The sequence below is a fragment of the Bos indicus x Bos taurus genome, chromosome 11 (assembly GCF_003369695.1).
Source record: "Bos indicus x Bos taurus breed Angus x Brahman F1 hybrid chromosome 11, Bos_hybrid_MaternalHap_v2.0, whole genome shotgun sequence".
NCBI lineage: Eukaryota > Metazoa > Chordata > Mammalia > Artiodactyla > Bovidae > Bos > Bos indicus x Bos taurus.
Genome location: NC_040086.1, coordinates 74489428 through 74508819, shown reverse-complemented (window position 1 = coordinate 74508819; position 19392 = coordinate 74489428). Strand labels below are relative to the sequence as shown.

Below are 19392 nucleotides of genomic sequence, written 5' to 3'. Positions count from 1 at the left end.
TTCCATGTGGCAGGAGGGCCCCGCCCCGGGCCAGGTCCTAGGTCATGGCTGCTGGCTGTCTGTGGCGGAAGTCCTTGGTTGTTCCCTTCCCCTCCTCCCGGCTCTAACCATTCTGTCCGTCTATCTCGTCTCGTCCTCAGTTTCAAAGCAATGTCATGAAGGGCTTCCTTTCCATGCCTAAAAGGAAACAATATGCTTTTGGGGAAAGAGGTGGGGTTGGAGTCAGGGTTCCGGGGCGGCTTGGGGTCCTTAGTCTTTGGGGTGATCCAGGGGTCGGCTGTGATCACGGCCGGTCGGGAGCCTCAGTCACTCTGGAGACTCTCCCATCCGAGGCAGGCCAGGCCCCTGGGGCCCTGGGCCTGCTGACTGTGTTTGGCGGAGACGCCAGGGTCAGCAGCAGAACCAAACCGTATTGTTTCCCTTTAAGTCCAGTCCTAGTCCTCGTCCCCATCCACAGCTCATGCTTTTTGATTTGCATCTTTTTTTTGCATGGACATGCCGAGTAGTGATAAGCAGGGTTTTCTGTTCTTCTGGCGTCTCTGGTCAGACTCTTCTCTTTCAGATCCCGTGTCAGGTCGCTAGGTTCAGGTGTGTCATTGGCCGTGTCCCTTGAGTCCTAAAACGAAGGGCTGTGAGCGAGGTGTGCAGGGAGACCCAGCCCTGTGAGGAGGCGGCGCCGTGGCCGAGGGCCCGCAGGTAAGGACACCCTGGTCTCTGTGCCTAGGTCGGTGCAAGACGGCAGCCAATGTGGCCGGGAGAAGCTGGAACTGGTCCTGTCCAACCTGCAGGCCGACGTCCTGGAGCTGCTGCTGGAGTTTGTGTACACGGGCTCCCTGGTCATCGACTCGGCCAACGCCAAGACCCTGCTGGAGGCGGCCAGCAAGTTCCAGTTCCACACCTTCTGCAAAGTCTGCGTGTCCTTTCTCGGTGAGCCACGGGCAGCAGCACCAATGAACGGAACATTCAAGGCCTGAGTGGGGAGGGCCGTGCGTGCCCAGCCAGGTCGTCTGGGGATGCAGCTGGATTTCCCAGCAGATTTAAGATGATCATTCGGATAACTGTGGGCAGAGGCCTTTGCTCACTGGTGGACAGAGGGGTTCTCTGCCTTGCTCCCCCGGGGGCCAGAGGTGCCACACTGGGCCCCCCAGGCAGTCTTGTGAGAACAAATGGGCTGAGAGGCCCGTGTGAATGGTCTGTTCATGGGAGCCCCATGCCCTGGCTTCACAGCCCTGTTATCTAAACACTAAACCAAGTTGCTTCCATCAAGGCCTCAACCCACAGAACGTGCTCGCTTTACACTTTGGAGCTGCCCAGTTTGGGTGAGAGCAGGAGATGGAAGGACAGAGATGGGAGTCACCAGAACCAGCCTGGGGGTGGAGTGAGAGAGATGGGGGCGGGGACAGGTGAGGGGATGGCCAGGGGCCTAAGATGTGACTCTGGGGCAATGGACCATCTAGAAGAGTCAGGAACTATGACTCTAGAGTTAAGTCCACAAAGGCAAAGGGCCTCCTAGGACCCAGCCATGTCTAGATCCATTAGTCAGATTTCAGGAGCCCTGGCCAGACTGACCCCAGGTCTGGAGGTCAGGTTGGGTGAGGCTGAGTCCCTGTGGGAGATGGTGGATGGGCTTATGAGGGGTGTTCCTGCTGTCATGACGCTGAAGTAGAAGTCCATGATCCCAGACTTGTCTGTCACAGTTACGGAAGACACCCTAAGCCTCGGTGTGACCCCTGCCCCCAGCCCAGGCCTCCTTCATGCCCTGGCAGTGAGGAAGCTCTAAGCCTGGTGCTGACACCCCATACCTCAGTCTCAGTCCTTCTGCTGAGGGAGGCCTCAGGAAAGTCAGTTTGAGACAGGGCAGAGGAAAACCCAGAAAATGGCTGTGAAGTTCCAGGGACACAGGAAATTGGGCTTATGGGGACTCTGGATGTTGAAGGCAGGTCACAAGGACATGGGCTCAGAGAGGGGTTCAGAGAGACAGGCGATGAGAACGGGCGGGGACCCCTCCCCTGCAGTCAGCGGTGCCGTCCTGTGCTCTTGCCCCCAGAGAAGCAGCTGACGGCCAGCAACTGCCTGGGGGTGCTGGCCATGGCCGAGGCCATGCAGTGCAGCGAGCTCTATCACATGGCCAAGGCCTTCGCGCTGCAGATCTTCCCCGAGGTGGCAGCCCAGGAGGAGATCCTCAGCATCTCCAAGGACGACTTCATCGCCTACATCTCCAATGACAGCCTCAACACCAAGGCCGAGGAGCTAGTGTACGAGACCGTCATCAAGTGGATCAAGAAGGACCCCGTGTCCCGCGCGCAGGTAGGGCCCAACCCACCTGCTCCGGTTCCTGCCCCTCTCCCTCTTGGTGAGGGAGGACATCTGGAGCAGGGAGTTGGGGCCGCCTGGTCTAACCAGCAGTGGGAGCATGTGAGAACCAGCGGGCCTTGCAGAGGGAGGTCGGACCAGCTCACACGGTGCAGAGAGGTGAAGGGGGATGAGAGAAGAGAAATCAGGCACCAGAGGATTCTCGAGGGCTGGCATTGCACCTGCAGGAGACCCAAGCCAACCGAGAGTCTGCAGGGTCAAGCAGGCATCACCAGGGCCCTGTGGAGAGAAGGGTGTGCCTGAGTCAAGTGCCCTGGGCTCCCTCAAATGCAGCAGGAGGAGTCCCACCCCGGCTCTGGCAGTTGAGAGGGGAGGGAGCACCTGGACTGAATGGAAACCAGGCTGGAGACAGGGAACCACCGCTTGCCTGTCAGAAGGGAAGGCAAGTCCCTTGGAAGGGACAGCTAGAGGAAATGAAAGCCAGAGTCCAGAGCAGAAGGGCAGGGCATGATCCCCAAGGGAGCCCCTGAGTCACAGGAGGTCAAGCACAGCCCTGGGGATCTCCAGCTGACTAGGGAATTCCTTCATGGGGGTTTTAAACAGAGAAACCACAGGAACAAACGTTCCTAGGAAGGCCAGCAGGCTGCAGGGATGGGAATGAATTTGGGATCCGTGCTTTGAGCGGGACTGCCTGGATTCCAAAGTGCTAGGAGCCCCCCACAGTTAGTGCAGACACGCAGGTGGCTCTTAGGAGAGCTCAGAGTCCACCTAGAAAGCACAGATGGGAAAATGGGGCAGGGAGACGGGAGCCCAGCAAGAGCTAAGGCAGCTGAGTGACAGATGACAGGCTACTTTGTTGTACATGGAGCAAGAAGAGGCACAAGGGAAGGAGGGATGGGGCAGGGACTGGATCCACAGCACCAAGTGCACGCAGGATGCAGAGATGGCCGGCCCAAGCCACTGGGCCAGGAGAAGGCGGTCCCCTGACCTCCCAGGCGGGGATGGAGCAAGATTCATTTTCAGAGGAAGGAAGTCAAGTTAGGCCACTGTAATAGTGACCACCACCATCTACCACGACCCCCAGATCTGCCTCCAGCCCAGACCTCTGCCTTTGATTGTCTACAGGACCCCTCCACCCAGTGTCTCCCAAGCCCCTCTCATTCATAAACCCCCAGACCTACCCGTCTTCTTGGGTTCCTTATAGCAGTTCTGCCCTCTAACCACGGCAGAAGCCAAGTCCTCCCACGCCTTCCACCTCCATGTGGCCACACATTGCTGCCATGGCTGCCTCCTCTTATCAGGGCCAAGTTCTCTCTCTTCATTCCCGGCCCCCTGATCTCACCAGGATGACCACAGTTGTCTCCTGAGAGGGTTCCCTGCCTTCAGTCTCCTCCTTTCAAATTCATTCCCATCCCTGCAGCCTGCTGGTCTTCCTAGGAACATGTTTGGTCCTGTGGTTTTTCTGTTTAAAACCCCCATGAGGGGGGTTTTAAACCCCAATGTTCATCGCAGCACTGTTTATAATAGCCAGGACATGGAAGCAACCTAGATGTCCATCAGCAGATGAATGGATAAGAAAGCTCTGGTACATATACACAATGGAGTATTACTCAGCCATTAAAAAGAATACATTTGAATCAGTTCTAATGAGGTGGATGAAACTGGAGCCTATTATACAGAGTGAAGTAAGCCAGAAGGAAAAACACCAATACAGTATACTAACGCATATATATGGAATTTAGAAAGATGGTAACGATAACCCTGTATACGAGACAGCAAAAGAGACACTGATGTATAGAACAGTCTTATGGACTCTGTGGGAGAGGGAGAGGGTGGGAAGATTTGGGAGAATGGCATTGAAACATGTGAAACATCATGTATGAAACGAGATGCCAGTCCAGGTTCAATGCACGATGCTGGATGCTTGGGGCTGGTGCACTGGGACGACCCAGAGGGATGGTGTGGGGAGGGAGGAGGGAGGAGGGTTCAGGATGGGGAACACATGTATACTAATTAAATAATTTTCTATTAAAGAAAAAAAGAAAAAAGAAAAAAAAAGAAAAAAAAAAGTTAAGGATCTAGAGACAAGAAAGTATTCTGGATTTTCCAGATGGGCCCAATGGAATCCTAACAGTCCCTATAAGGGAAAGAAGGAGGCAGAAGAGTCAAGAGTCAGAGAAGGAAAAAAAATAAATAAATAAAACCCCCATGAGGGAATTCCCTAGTGATCCAACGGTTGGGACTCCATGTTTCCACTGCAGGAGATGCAGGGCCATCCCTCGTTCGAGAACTAAGATCCCACATGCCAAGCAGTGTGGCCAAAGAAAAAATTTTAATAAAATTTTTTAAAATTAAAAAAATTAAACTCCTCATGAGTGCCCTCATCCACTCTGCAGGAAGCACTACACAGCCCTTAGCAAGCCAAGCCTGAGGTCAGCAGAGGCCAGAACCCAGCTCACCTCTCCAGTCTTGTTTCTCCCTGTCTGCTACCCAACCCCTCAATGGAAGGCTTCTGCATCCAACAAGAAAAAACTCCGTGTGTGTGCTGAGTTGCTTTAGTCGTGTCCAACTCTGCTAGACACATATGGACTGTAGCCTGCCAGGCTCCTCTGTCCAGGGGATTTTCCAGGCAAGAATACTAGAGTGGGTTGCCATGCCCTCCTCCAGGGGATCTTCCAGACCCAGGGATCGAACTCACATGTCCTGCACTGCAGGTGGATTCTTTACTGCTGAGGCACCAGGGGAGTCCCAATAAGCTCCAGAGGTCCCTCCAAATGCACCACCATGCTCTCTCAGACTCCAGTGCCTCTGTGTGTGCTTTGAATGGCCTCCCTGTCCTTCACCTTAGGCCTGGAGAAGTCAGCAATCCTTCCACAGCAGGCTCAGACATCGCTCACTCTGGGGAGCCTCCTCTCCCACATCCCCACCACCCCTCATAGACTCTTCTTTGGGAAGAGTCCTTTGATGTGATGGATCCTCTCCCCGCCACGAAACTGTGTACACCTGGAGGTCAGAGACTGGGTCGTACTGGCCTTTGCATCCCCAAAAACAAACTCAGTGAATGGCATAGAGTGGTCACCAATACTTGTTTGTTGAAACTACAGCGATGAGCAAAGAGTTTGCCAGACAAGAGGGGGATTCAAATCAGTCAGTGAAAAGCCTTCAGTTCAGGGGTGGGGTCCAATGGGGTGCCACTCCAGGGGTTTGCTGGTGAGGGGGAGAGGCACAGGTTGGAATGGTCATGACTTGCAAGCTTAATGATCACAATCAGCTCTCCCGGGCCTTCCCACCTGTTCCTGAGTTTCTGCCCCCACACACACCTTTTTGAGGATCAGAATCCTCATTTGGTCCCCTGCAGCCTGGTATGAAACAGAGGCCCATGACCTGGGAGGAAGAGGCAGGAAGGAGGTGCTCAAGAGACCAAAGGGTGGTCCACCCCAGGGTCAGCCCCAGCGTGGAGACCTCTCCCTGGGTTCCCTTCTTGCCTCCAGCTGCTGGGAGCTCCCACGATCTCTATCTTGGCTGGGGTGAGCAGGGTCGGCACTCCCAAGCCAAATGCAGATGAGAATTATCCCTGCACTCAGCCCCACATCCCTCCTTTCTCCCTTCTCAATACGACTCACATGAGGTGGTACCACCTTATGATCTAAGAAGATCCCGTGTCTCCTTGAACTCGCAGTATGCAGCGGAGCTGCTGGCGGTGGTCCGCCTCCCGTTCATTCACCCCAGCTACCTGCTCAACGTGGTGGACAACGAGGAGCTGATCAAGTCATCAGAAGCGTGTCGGGACCTGGTCAACGAGGCCAAACGCTACCACATGCTGCCCCACGCCCGCCAGGAGATGCAGACGCCCCGAACGCGGCCCCGCCTCTCCGCAGGTATGGCAGGACCTGCCCCAAACCCCCCAAGGCAGGTGCCCTGTCGTCAGCCCAACTCTGGGTGGGTTCCCCCAGGAGGCAACAGGCACAGATGCTGACACTGCGTCAGGCTGTCCCAAGGGTGCCCCTCTGTGTCCCTGCAGGTGTGGCCGAGGTCATCGTTTTGGTGGGGGGCCGTCAGATGGTGGGGATGACCCAGCGCTCGCTGGTGGCTGTCACCTGCTGGAACCCACAGAACAACAAGTGGTACCCGCTGGCCTCACTGCCTTTCTATGACCGCGAGTTCTTCAGTGTAGTGAGTGCCGGGGACAACATCTACCTCTCAGGTGAGGCCCCCTCAGGGCTGGGCTGGGCACAGGGCACAGACTTCCCCGGGGGTCTTCTCCCCACACCATGGCTAAGGAAGACACAAGGCCCAGAAGTGTCCACTTTGCACGTGAAGCCTCCTCCTGCCCCCGGGGCTGGGCCCCCCGGCCATGGGCCTTTCCTCACTCCCTGCCCACTCTCTGGACCTCCCTCCCGTACTGCCCACAGGTGGGATGGAATCAGGGGTGACGCTGGCCGATGTCTGGTGCTACATGTCCCTGCTCGATAACTGGAACCTCGTCTCCAGGATGACGGTCCCCCGCTGTCGGCACAACAGCCTTGTATACGACGGGAAGATTTATACCCTCGGGGGACTCGGCGTGGCAGGCAACGTGGACCACGTGGAGAGGTAATGAGGCCAAGGTCATGACATGGGCATCCTCTAATGTCCCCCAAGAGTTAAAATGCACATTGCTTCTCCTCCTCAACCCCTACCCAATTAAGACCCACTGGAGGCTGGACATTTAAAGGCCATTGTCCAGGCTCTTCCTGCCCAGCAGAGGGAGAAGAATCGGGATGGTAGGGTGGAAGCAGGAAGAGTGACAAGCTGCCCAGTCACCGAGACAGGGCACTCTTGTCCCAATCAGGGGGACAAACAAGCTGGAGGCATGAGATCCAGTGGTGAAAAAGCTCAGGGTGGGCCTGCTGCTGTCCTGACCAGGCAATTAGGGAGCTTACTAGGACTGGAAGCAGCAGCCCAGAGATGTGCTGGGATATCGGGCTAAGCGAGGGGCTTCCCAGGTGGCTCAGTGGGTAAAGAATCCGCCTATAGCACACAATATCCTGCCTGCAGGAGACACAGGCAGATGCAAGTTCAGTCTCCGGATCAGGAAGATCCCCTGGAGGAGGACATGGCAAGCCACTCCAGTGTTCTTGCCTGGAGAATGCTATGGACAGTGGAGCCTGGTGGGCTACCATCCATAGGGTCACCAACAGTCAGACATGACTGAGCATGTATGCAGGGCTAAGCTGGAACCATCATCCAAATGTGACTGCCATGTCCCTACCAAGCGGAGGTGACACCCCAGGGACAGTCCCTTCCTCCCTCCATCCCACACATCCTGGGAAATCTGCTTGTAGTAATAACACAGGAAAGGGTCACTGCACACAGGCCTGGCCAATTCTCTAGAACTCTCTACAGAAGTCGTGTGTATAAAGCCTGCCCTCTGCTGGAAGTCCTGGGCTGGCTTCCTCAAATCTGGCCTCACCTAGAACAGGGATCTGGCACAGGCAGGAGGGCCAGAGGCCAGAGGAGGGCATTTTTCCGGGTAGAAATAGTCTTTGTCTTTGAGCAACAGATACCTTGGAGAGAAGCTGCAGGAAGAGCTCCAGCAGCTTTGTGAGTCAGCAGCAGTCAGCAGTGCAGACCTGCTTTCCCAGGATCTAGTGACCTAGAGAGTGGCAAGTTTGTCTGAGCTGGCCTCCAGTTTCAGCCCAGGGGGTTCACAGCTAAGATTACTGGAGTCCTTTCCCATGTTCTTCCCACACCCTAGGGGCTTCTAAAACAGCTCAGCAGGTAAAGTCTGTCTGCAATGCAAGAGCCTCAGGAGACTTGGGTTTGATCCCTTAGTCAGGAAGATCCCCTGGAGGAGAGCATGGCAACCCACTCCAGTATTCTTGCTTGGAGAATCCCATGGACAGAGGAGCCTGAGGGCTACAGTCCAAAGGGTTGCAAAGAGTTGGACATGACTGAGCACACTCACAGGATCCCACAGCCTAGCCCACCATCCTGGCCTACAACATTGACTCCCACGGAAAGCACATCTTCCCCCCTGTGACAGCTTATTGCTTGTGGAGTCACACAAACCCCTCAATTTGTCTTTTTCCCCTTGGTGGCTAATTGGACATTTGACAAATGTTACAGCAGAGACAGATTCAGAGTGACACAGGCTCTGGATGTTCACCGTGGGCTTTTAACTCCCCCAAGTGGAGCCCAGAGATGGCTCAGTAACATTTAATTGTCATATTGATTTGGAGATAATGGGGAATCCCTGTGTGATTATGAAGATATTAATACTGCTGTTGAACCTGGGTCAGCCCTGGTGCTGACAGCCTTCTGTGGGACCCACTGCACGCCCATCAAGCCCCAAGCTTTCCAGAAGCACCAGCTTCCAGTCGTTTGTCATCCACTATAAACACATGAAAAGGAGACATTTTCTATGTAGGAGTAAACTGAGCTAGATCTGTCATCCTGTCTTGCTTTTGTCAGCTATTTTTAATCTCCTAAGATGCTGATTACTCATTTTGCAAACTTATACTTGTTGATAAATACAGGGATTTGTTCAAGGATCAAATGCACCAAGAGCGGGGACAGGCTCCACTCCCATCGGGCCCAGGAGCAGTGCTCCAATGCTCGGGAGCAGCCGATATCAGACTGCCTTGGTGGCTGGCTCAGCCTTTGTTCTGCTATGAAACATCAGCTGGGGAACAGAAGGAACAAGACCCCCCTGGGACCCCTGGAGATCGAGGAGCAGCCCAGGGCATGGTGCCCTGAGCCCCTTCCCCAGCCCACTGGTATCTGTTAACTGTCCTTGTAGGGACAGGATGCAGACCTGAAGACCCCTGGGAGGAGGGTACATGGAGGGATGCCCACAGCTTCCCAGGGAACAGGGCTGGATCTCCTTTGGTCAATCTTCACACAGTGGCGATGACGGAAACTTCTGGGTGACAGGAGGGTCAGGGGAACGGGGACAGACATGAAGACACTTTGTTCCCCAGGAAGCACTAATGGTACAAATCGATAATGAATGAGATGTATGGCACATGATAATTACATTACATTACGGCATTACAGGACTCGAGCAAGATTATATAATTATAGATTAAAACAACAGTGTCATAGACAAACCTGTATTATATCATTATATAAATAACCGGGTCTAATACGTTATGGCCATATATTGCAGTAGCTGTGGTTACTGGATAAATGATAGTGGAGTGCCTCACTCCGCGGGGTTATTTGCATGTCATTAGCATATCCTTCCCAAGCAGGAAGCTGACAGATTGAGTTGATGGAGGGCTGGTGGCTTGGCAATCAGCCACCTGGAATAACGAGAACATTGCGTTTGGTGGAAGGTGCCATTGTACCGAAAGCCTGAAGACTAACAGCCACATAACCTTCCACTGTCTCCCAGCTCCTTATGCAGGAGCTCTTTGGATCTCTGCCACATTGACTTAAAAAACAGATATCCAAACTTCTGACACTGTCCCAAAAGGCATATCTCCTATTTATTCCATCTCCCATTAGCCACATATCGTTCGTTTGGGCCTTCGTTGAATCAGCTCCTGCTGCCCTTCAAGGTGCTGGAGCCTCTTCTCAAATCCCAAAGTCTGTGCAAGCTGGATGTCTCCACAGCCAGGGGCACCTGGAGGAAGGACTGTCTTCCTGGGTCACAGAGCTGTGACTGTGCAATGACTCGTGCCCCCAGGAGGCTCACAGGAAAAGTGTGCCTCCCAGGAAAGGTGTCCTGGGGGAATCCCATGTGGCGGTGCAGCAAGCCCATGATGGAGGTCCCGCCCTGGGTCCAGAGACCTCCAAAGCACAGTGAACTGTGAGCTGTGAATGAAAGATCCAGAGAGAATGCTTGTGAGAGCAGCCCTCAGGGAACAACGGACAGACACAGCTTCCCCAGGAAGAAAGACCTCACCAATCCCAGTTCAGTGGCCAGTCTGCTCAACACCAAGTCTACTCTTGCCATCAGCTGCTACCTGTTCTCATGGTTTCCCCCGTCCTGCCTGGAACTCACATTCCATCACGTCTCCATCCTCTGACTTTGCCACTTTGTCCTGCACCACACATCCTGCAGATCTGTTCAGTCCAACCCTTTACCATCTCCACACCTGCCCCCTAGGGCTGATTGCATGAGAAAATCCCATGATCTTGGAGACTGGCTCCACTATGAATTGAAATCTTCCAGTCTCTACTGGATCTTCACAGTACAGGGCATCTTTTCGAGTGTCCCTTGTCAACCGCTTCTCCCACTCTCGACAGCGTGTGTCTCCCACCTTCATTTCTCCCCTCAAGGCTCTTACCCTGCAGACTCCTTCAATACTTGACTCCTGCTTCACAGAGAAATTGGAGCCATCAATCAAGAACTCTATCCTCTTCCTGCCATCACTCTTGCGTCTACCTTGACACTCATGCCATCCTTGACTTCCTCCCTCATGCCTAAATGGCCACCACTTTCCTTTCCATTGTGGATCCAATCTGCATCCAGGTGCCAGGAGCCCCTGATCACCAGCTCTCCCCTTTTTCTCATATATAACTCATCTTTCATTATCCACTTGGCTCCTTCCTATTAGCATGTAGACACAATCAAACCTCCCCTCCAAAAGTAAAACAAAACCTGTGCTGTGCTGGAGCTGGTTCATACTGGTTCATGGGAGCCCATGCTTAAATCTTCAGGAACTCTGCATGTCAACTGTTAGCTACAAATATTATTAAAAATTAAGTCATATAGGGAATTCCCTGGTGGTCCAGTTGTTAGGACTCCATGTTTTCACTGCTGAGGGCACAGGTTCAATCCCTGGTCAGGGAACTAAGATCCCGCAAACCCACAAGCCATGTGGCAAATAAATAAAATAAAATAATAAAACTTGTCTTATAAACTTAGAACTAATTTAAAAACAAAGGCAATTCATACTCAAAACTCACCACTATCTAATTTTTTACTCCATTTTACTGCTGCCTGTACTCTATGTGTCCACTGCCTCTGTATGTGAAGGAGATTCTGTGTCCTGGGGTGCTTCTCGGTCTTTCTTCCCAGCCTCACAGTCAGTGATGTCCTATTGGTAGCCTGAAATCAGTCATGAATTTACATCACAGAAATCAGCAAAGGCTACACACCAGGACTTTCTTCCCTGGTTTTTACAGTTTATCAGCATATCATGGACAATACCTCTTAGCAGTCCCTTCTAAGTCCCACATTCTTGGCCCATCTTCCCAGCGAATTTTCACCCAAGAGATGTCTCCACCAGCCATTTCCACTGCCTGGCTTCCCACTTCCTCCTCCATACACAAATAACCCTGCACTTCCTGTTTCACATCATGTGCCCTCGACACACCACCAATGACCTGCTGGGGACTTCCTGACCTCCCATCACATCCGCCATGCTGCAGCTTTGTCTTCTGTCACACCACCACTCCTCTCAGACCCCTCTCAGCTCCCCTCTATAGGCTGGCATCTCCCCAGTGTCCTCAGCCCATCTTCACCACACATATTCCCTGTGAACCCCCTTGCCTTCAATTTCCATCTACATGCTGATGATCCCAAAGCTGAATATTTAATCCAGACCAAAATACTGACTGCCCCTGCACATCCCCAAATTCCTACCCGCAGATACTTTAAACTCCTCGGGAAGAAAAGACAAACTCATCCTCCTTCCCAAACCTTCCCAACTTTGGTTGCCTATCCTATGAGTAGTGCCCCCTCTGCCCAGACACCCTGAGGCATCCTAGGCAACTCCCCAAACTAAGACAGTGATTCACACTGCACTGTCTCAGTTCACCTCTCCCTCTATTCCCACGTTCTTCTTTGGGCCAGGCCACTATTTCCCCAGTTTTCAGTCCATCAGTTCAGTTCAGTTCAGTTCAGTCGCTCAGTCGTGTCCGACTCTTTGCGACCCCATGAATTGCAGCACACCAGGCCTCCCTGTCCAACACCAACTCCCGGAGTTTACTCAAACTCATGTCCATCAAGTCGGTGATGCCATCCAGCCATCTTATTCTCTGTTGTCCCCTTCTCCTCCTGCCCCCAATCCCTCCCAGCATCAGGTCACAGGTGGGTATATTTCAGTCCATGGGAGATGCCCAGTGCAGGACTGGAGAAGAAAAGAGCAGGACTGAGCTGGACAGAGAGGACTGCGGGCCTGGAAGCTGGGGAGCCCAGTGTGAGTAAAGGAAGGAAGATAAAAGTCTGCGCAGAGGTTTCAGCAGATAGACAAGAGCTCCCTGAGGTTCAGGAGGAAGGCAGAGAGGGCTGGGTTGGGCAAAATTCTGGGTGGTCTTGAGTGACTCACCCCAAGTGCCCCTAACTCTGTGATCTCCAGTTACACCCAGGGCAGAAAGAAGACGGTGGAGCTCCCCCATGTCTGCTGCCTTGGCTGGGGCCCCTGCCCTGCACGAGGCCCATCTCTGATTCTGGGCGCCTATTCTCCTCTCTCAACAGGTACGACACCATCACCAACCAATGGGAGGCGGTAGCCCCTCTGCCCAAGGCAGTGCACTCAGCAGCAGCCACCGTGTGTGGTGGGAAGATCTATGTGTTTGGGGGCGTGAACGAGGCAGGCCGAGCTGCGGGCGTCCTCCAGTCTTACGTCCCACAGACCAACACATGGAGTTTCATCGAGTCCCCGATGATTGGTGAGAACCAATTGTCTCCTCAGCCCAAGACCAGGGCAGCAGCCCCACCCCATTGATTTACTCAGTCTCACTATCCCAAGCCCAGATATCCAGCTGAGCCCCAGGGTTCTGCAGACCCAAGTCTGGGCTGGGGGGCAGAAGGGGAATGTGGGGAGGTGAACCCCCAGCCTAGGTGCAGCTGCAGCTCCTGCTACCCAGACAAAGGGCCAATTGGCCCGTGCCAGGTGCTTCCTGGCCCCAGCTCAGTCCTCAGGCTACCCAGTGATGCTGGAGGTCTCTGCAGGCCGAGCAGAGGACCCTGACCTGTCCCTTGCCCTGCTCTCCCGGCAGACAACAAGTACGCTCCGGCCGTCACCCTCAACGGCTTCGTTTTCATCCTGGGTGGGGCTTATGCCAGAGCCACCACCATCTACGACCCAGACAAAGGGAACATCAAGGCCGGCCCCAACATGAATCACTCTCGCCAGTTCTGCAGGTGAGGGGGCGGGAAGCAAGGAAGTCAGGGGGAGGGACAGCAGGAGGGGTTGGTGCAGATGACGGACCACCATCCTGTGACCAAGGCGGTGCCCAGGCCAAAGCAGCACCGTGGGTGTGGGTGTTCATGCAGAACAGAGCGAAAAGCACCCCAGGGCAGCCCCTGGCCCAGAAGCCCAACCCTTGGGCTCCAGCAGACCACCCCACATCAAAGCTGCACAGGAAAGGCTTCCAAGAGCCCTGGGTCCTTAAGGCCTCACCTTCTCTCAGCGAGAGGAGAGGGTGGTGTTGTGAGGTTTTCCCTCCTCAGGCCTGCCTGCTGGGTCACAGATGAGAGGTAGTGCTCACCCCAAGCTATGGATACCCTACATGGGATGACGGTGGTTTATGCCCTGACGACACGTATGATCCTGATGGATCTTTGGAGCTGGACCCAGTGAGGCACAAGGCACGGCTGCTCTGGAGCCCCGAAGCTGCCTGGGCAGAAACACACCCAGACCAGACCACCCCGCAGGAAGAGAGAGGTAGAGGTCAGAGTGTGGCCTGGTTCCTAGGATGCTCTGGTCCCAAACCTTAACCACTCTGGGCAGTGAGGTGCACACTGTGCTCTTCCAGCCCCATCCTTCCCCGGACTGAGAGGAATAAGGAAACTAAAGGGGTCCCAGAGACTCCATTTGCAGCCTTTCCATACAAAGCCTTCCTGAAGACTCCTAGAGGTGACCCCTGGCCCTCGTGTGGGAAAAGCATTTACTGAGTGCCCGCTGTTTGTTGGCATGGCCAGGAAAGTGACGATCCACTAGTAACATGTTATGTGACCTCAGGGAAAAAACGTCCTCTCTCTGGGGAAGTTCTAGCTATAAATGGGCCCTTGGACCAGATGAGTGCCTAGTTCCTGTTAATATGATGATGTCACGGTTCTTGAGCCCTCTTTCACATCCTACGTGATGGCCATGTCCATGGTAACTCTGACAATATTGTCCTGTGATCAAGACAGTCAGGGTGTGGGCACCCCTTGTGGGTGAGGGGACTCCCATGCCTCACTGGAGAGTAAAAGTGAGTGTGGAGAGACGACGCCTGAGGGGAGATTTAAGCTGAGTCTTACACTGGAAGCAAGGTCAGGATATGCCACAGGGGGAGAAGCGTGAAGGGCCCAGACCGCACGGAGCTGTGAGAGAGAAGGCTGGGAGCTCCAGAATCTGGGAAGAAATCTAGACACACAGGTTGTGTCAAGGCTCTCAGGCTTTCAGAAATGGGTGGTGACTTAGGAAGCGCATCTGCTCAATGTCAGGGGATGGCCAAGAGAAACAGCCATTAGCTGAGATGAGGGAACTCGGACTGGAAGCACAGGGGTGGCCATCTGTGTGAAGGGGTAGCTGAGATCCACAGTAAGGGATTCAGTGCGGAAGAGCAAGGAGCCGCCCGAGACGGCAGGACCCAGCCAGTGAGTGTGCCACAGGGTAGGCACCCGGGCCGCCATGGTGATGCTGGGAGCACACTAGGCCCTAGTGGCCACATGCAGGCAGCAGCACAAGGTCACATGTGTGAAGAAATCACAGCAGCAAGCTTTGGCTCTGAGCCCCTCGGCCAGGGTGAAATTCCTGTTCGAGTAGCCCATACTCAGTTATGGTTTAGCTCCTTACACCCTGTCTACTACCATTCTGGTGAGTCATGTTTCCAGCTGGACTTGAGTGGTAGGAAAGCTCTGTCCTGGCAACACCAAGATGCTGTGTAGAGACCCGTGACCTGAGCTGAGCACCTGTACATAGAGTCTCCCAGCCAATCTGAGTCAGATGCACAGGCCCCAGGCCACCCAGTAGGCATCAGTGTCACCCGCAGCCGGAGGGTAGTATAGCGTGGCATCCTGATTGGTCCTGGAAGAGAGGTGTTTTTCTTATACCAGGTTAGGTCAGAGGGCAAAGAAGAGCAGCAAGATCCCATAGGACTTTTTTCTTCTTAAAATTTATTTTTACTTATTTATTTACTTGGCTGCACCGGGTCTTACTTGCAGCATGTAAGGATCTTCAGTCTTCCTTGAGTCATGCAGGGTCTTCAGTTGCAGTATGTGGAATCTAGTTCCCTGGCCAGGGATTGAAACTGGGTCCCCCACATTTGGGAGCATGAAGCCTTAGCTACTGGACAACCAGGGAAGTCCTCAAGATCCCATAGTACTTTTGCAAAAGGGGAGAGGCAGCCAGCAACAGGACAGGGCTCTGTCTCCTGGTCCCAGGGGGGATCCCCAATGGCTAAGTCTCTCCCTGCTTTCTCTGACAGCGCCGTGGTGCTTGACGGCAAGATTTATGCAACCGGAGGCATTGTTAGCAGTGAGGGGCCAGCCCTGGGCAACATGGAAGCCTATGAGCCTGCAACCAACACGTGGACCCTCCTCCCCCACATGCCCTGCCCTGTGTTCAGACACGGCTGTGTCGTAATAAAGAAATATATCCAAAGCGGCTGACATCAGCGGAAAGCCCACACCAAGACTGTGGACACGTCTGGTGAGGCAAATGCTACTCACAAAGATCGACTTTCAGCAACACCGATAAGAGGCCGACCAACCCAATCAAGGAACTCACTGCGCTGGACATTTTGAATACTCTCTACATTGAATGTAGGAAATCATCCTCGCCTTTGGGGGGACAAGAAGGAGTGGCCTCCAGGCAGCAGGAACCACAACCTCCCAGTGAGCGAGCCAGGCCTCAGCGCTCCTGCAGGGGCACTTGCTCTGAACGGAGGCGCTCGCTTGGCCCCATGCAATGGAGTCTCACATAACTTTCCACCTGGGAGAGAGCAGCTGTCTTTTCCTTCCTGCAGAGCAAGCTTGACCCCCAGCCAACCATAGATCAGTCATCCTCTGACAATATTAGACGTCAGGCTCTTTTGGAATAAGATCAAAGTGTCCTTACCACTTTGATTCCTACTTTTGTTTTTAACAAATCTACACTTTCAGTGGCCAAGGGAAAACAAGGGACAATACTACGTTATGGGGACATGAGGCCAAGGAGGCCACCAGTCCCTACTGGGTCGATAAGTCCAGCTACCACGTGGAGCCTGATGTGACTGGGGCAGGGCCACCGTGGGGAGAGCTGGGGACAGCCGTCTGTCCCTTCACAGGGTTTTCTACCGTGTTTTTGCTGGAGAAGGACAAGGTGATTGTGCTAGCTTTCTCTTATCCAATATGAATTATTTAGATTTCCAAGGCATTTTCTTGATAAACAAAAAGGCTATTTTTAAGTACCGAGAGAAGGAGGCGGCCTCAAGAGGGATAATGTGGGAATTCCCAAAGCTCTTTGTAGGTAGTGCCAGAGTGGGGCATTTGCTCCAATTTTTCTATGTGCAGAATAGAGGATCTCTCCTGGGGGGCTGGGGTGGTGAAAGCCCCCATTTTATTTTTAGAAAAAGTAACTCCCAGACAGCCCTGTAAAAGCCATGCCTCATGGAGGCATTGTCAAGGAAAGATGACTGTTCCGGAAGGTAACCGGTTCTGGCTCTCAACACCAGGCCAGCTCCCTCCATGAGGTAAAGCTGAGGACCCGGGCCAGGCTGGAAGGGAAGGGGGGAGAATACATGTCTACAAAGCACAGGAGACTATTTTTGATATTTATAGCTATATATTAAGGCACCTGCCACAAAGAGCTCTCAGGATGGGGACAGCCTTCTCAGACGAGCCATGACAGGCAAAACCTGACGGGTAAGAGCGGAACCGCTCTTCTAGTAGCATCTTAACCCGAGCAAGGGGAGCCCTGAGGGGAGGCCACCCCGTGGCTCAGAGAAAGGCCTTCCCGCTAGTCCTCAGACCCTCAAACCTCACACGGTGACCAGTTTCCATTCCAGGGCACGAAGGATGCGGCCGCCACTGCTGCGCTGTTGAGTCGAAGTTGGTACCAAATACACATTTACCATTTTTATATCTGGGAAGTCAACTTGCCGTCATCTCATCGTGAAAACCATTTCTAAGGAGAAAAGGACAGGACGCGCATTCCATCTTTCAGTATTTGATGACACAAGGTCCCAGTGTTGGGCATCAACTTCTCGCACTACAAGGGTGGCTCCCACTTGGACAAGATACCAAGCTTCGTTATGCAGTTTTTAATATTATTTATTCTTTTAAAAAAGTAATAAGCACAAAACTACATACGTTGTATGTCATTTAAAGTATTTATGTCAAACAGGGTGCAAGTGTGAACCCAAGGACTGGAGCACAAGTGTCTAACTGCCTGGGGCAGGGCGGATGTCAGCATTGGTGAGCGTCTGCCTCCAAAGGAGGTGCTAGTGGTCAGCGAGACTCAACACAGATGACATTGAAATCCCGTTTCTCTCCTCATCTATCACACTGGAGCAAAACTGGCTATTTCTGTGAATGATATAAAACAGGGTTCTCTGTAATGGTATTGTACATAGTATATGTTTATTGTTAAGTTCTTGTTATATTATAATAAATATATTTATAGATCTAGACTCGGAAGCCAATGGAATGCCTCTGTGTGCCACCGTCCTTGACCCCAAGATGAGCAACCCGGTGCAGGCCTGTGTTGCCTCTCCTATCAGCTGTCCGGGCTCTGCCACAGACTCAAATGCAGATCTTGGTAATCAGAAAAGATAGGACTGCTTAGCGAGGGAATGTATAGAGCTGAAAGTCAAGAATCAAGGACAATTAAAGTCAAAGTTGAAAGGGACTTGCAAACACTCTGGCACTGACTCTGAGGATCTCCCTTCAGTTTAAATGCTTTTTTTTTTTTTTTTTGGCTGTACTGCGTGTGGGGTCTTTAATTTCCTGACCAGAGATTGAACCCATGGCCTCTGCACTGAGAGCAGGGTATCTTAACCACTGGACCACCAGAGAAGTCCCCAGTCTAAGTGCTCTTATTATACCTGTGCAACTGAAAGCTTCAAGGTTAGCTTTCCCCTGGTCTGATTCTTGTGCCCAAGACCCTTTTGGAGGACTGTGCCAAACCCACATGGCAACTCCACTTCATCAGCCTGAGATACAAAATACCTCCTCCAGAAGAACAAGCTGTGCCTTCCATCCTAAAATCTAGTCAGGGTGGCCTCCCTGCCTTCTTCAGTCCTACCATAGGCTGTTCTCTAATCTGTTGAATAGAGTGACTTTGCTCTACTAAGGACACCCATACAAAGCCCAGGGCAAAAGTATAGAGCACCAGACAGGATTGCTCCCTCTCTTACAGGGAAAACGTTTAGATTTAATGGATTCGTAGGAGAAGGCAGATTTACCAGCATTTCACTCACATGAAGAACCCCATACCCTTAATCCCCAAATCTCACCAAGACCTACAGTCTCCTTGCAAGAAAAAAAAAAAAAAAATTCGGAAGAAGGTGGGCTGGGATAGGGGATCTGGGAGTCCTCAAAGAACTCAGCTGACAGCTTATGATGAGTGGACCATACACTTGCCAAAAATATCTGCCCTGGTCCCTCAGTAACATCAGTCCTAGAGGAAAGGATGGAGAATATCTGGTAGATATCAATCATGAAGAGCTGAAATGATAATCCATTATAAAAACCAAGCAATAGTTTGTTACCTCATTCCTTCTCTACTCTATTTGCCTAAATCAAAGGAAATATTTTCTCTGGGTCTATGAAGAGTCTGTGTACTTACCATGAAAGACATGTATATCTGCTTATCAGGTGTCCATGTAACCATGGGGAGAGTCTCTTACCATCAGACCTGGCATGGATGGTGAGGAAATTTATTGTGACAGCCACAGACAGGAAATGGATCACAGCGTGTGTGTGTGTGTGTGTGTGTGTGTGTGTGCATGAGAACTTTAAAAAATTCAAAGCTGAAAAAGAAGAAAACAGTAAAAATATTTGTAGTCCATACAACAAAGGATTAATATCTTTATTAAAAAACCTGTGTGATTCAATTAGAAACTGTTAAGTGATTCCAACTGTTAAACAGGTCATGAATAGACCTTGCAAAGAGGAAACATAATAAAAAAGTTCAACATTGATAATTATTAAATAATGAAACTTAAATAATGAGG

The 19392-nt window shown here is 52.4% G+C and overlaps 1 protein-coding gene across 1 annotated transcript in view; it reads left to right on the top strand.

Moving 5' to 3' along the window:
- Positions 1-17847, top strand: part of KLHL29 (kelch like family member 29) — a 331854-nt gene extending 314007 nt beyond the window's left edge. Inside the window, exons 7-14 of the mRNA XM_027555978.1 lie at positions 725-927; positions 2048-2307; positions 5993-6191; positions 6335-6517; positions 6726-6906; positions 12725-12918; positions 13249-13393; positions 15664-17847. Of these exons, the coding sequence (XP_027411779.1) occupies positions 725-927; positions 2048-2307; positions 5993-6191; positions 6335-6517; positions 6726-6906; positions 12725-12918; positions 13249-13393; positions 15664-15847 (1549 nt within the window). The 3' untranslated portion in view covers positions 15848-17847. The remainder of the gene's footprint in view (positions 1-724; positions 928-2047; positions 2308-5992; positions 6192-6334; positions 6518-6725; positions 6907-12724; positions 12919-13248; positions 13394-15663) is intronic.
- Positions 17848-19392: the final 1545 nt, after the last annotated feature.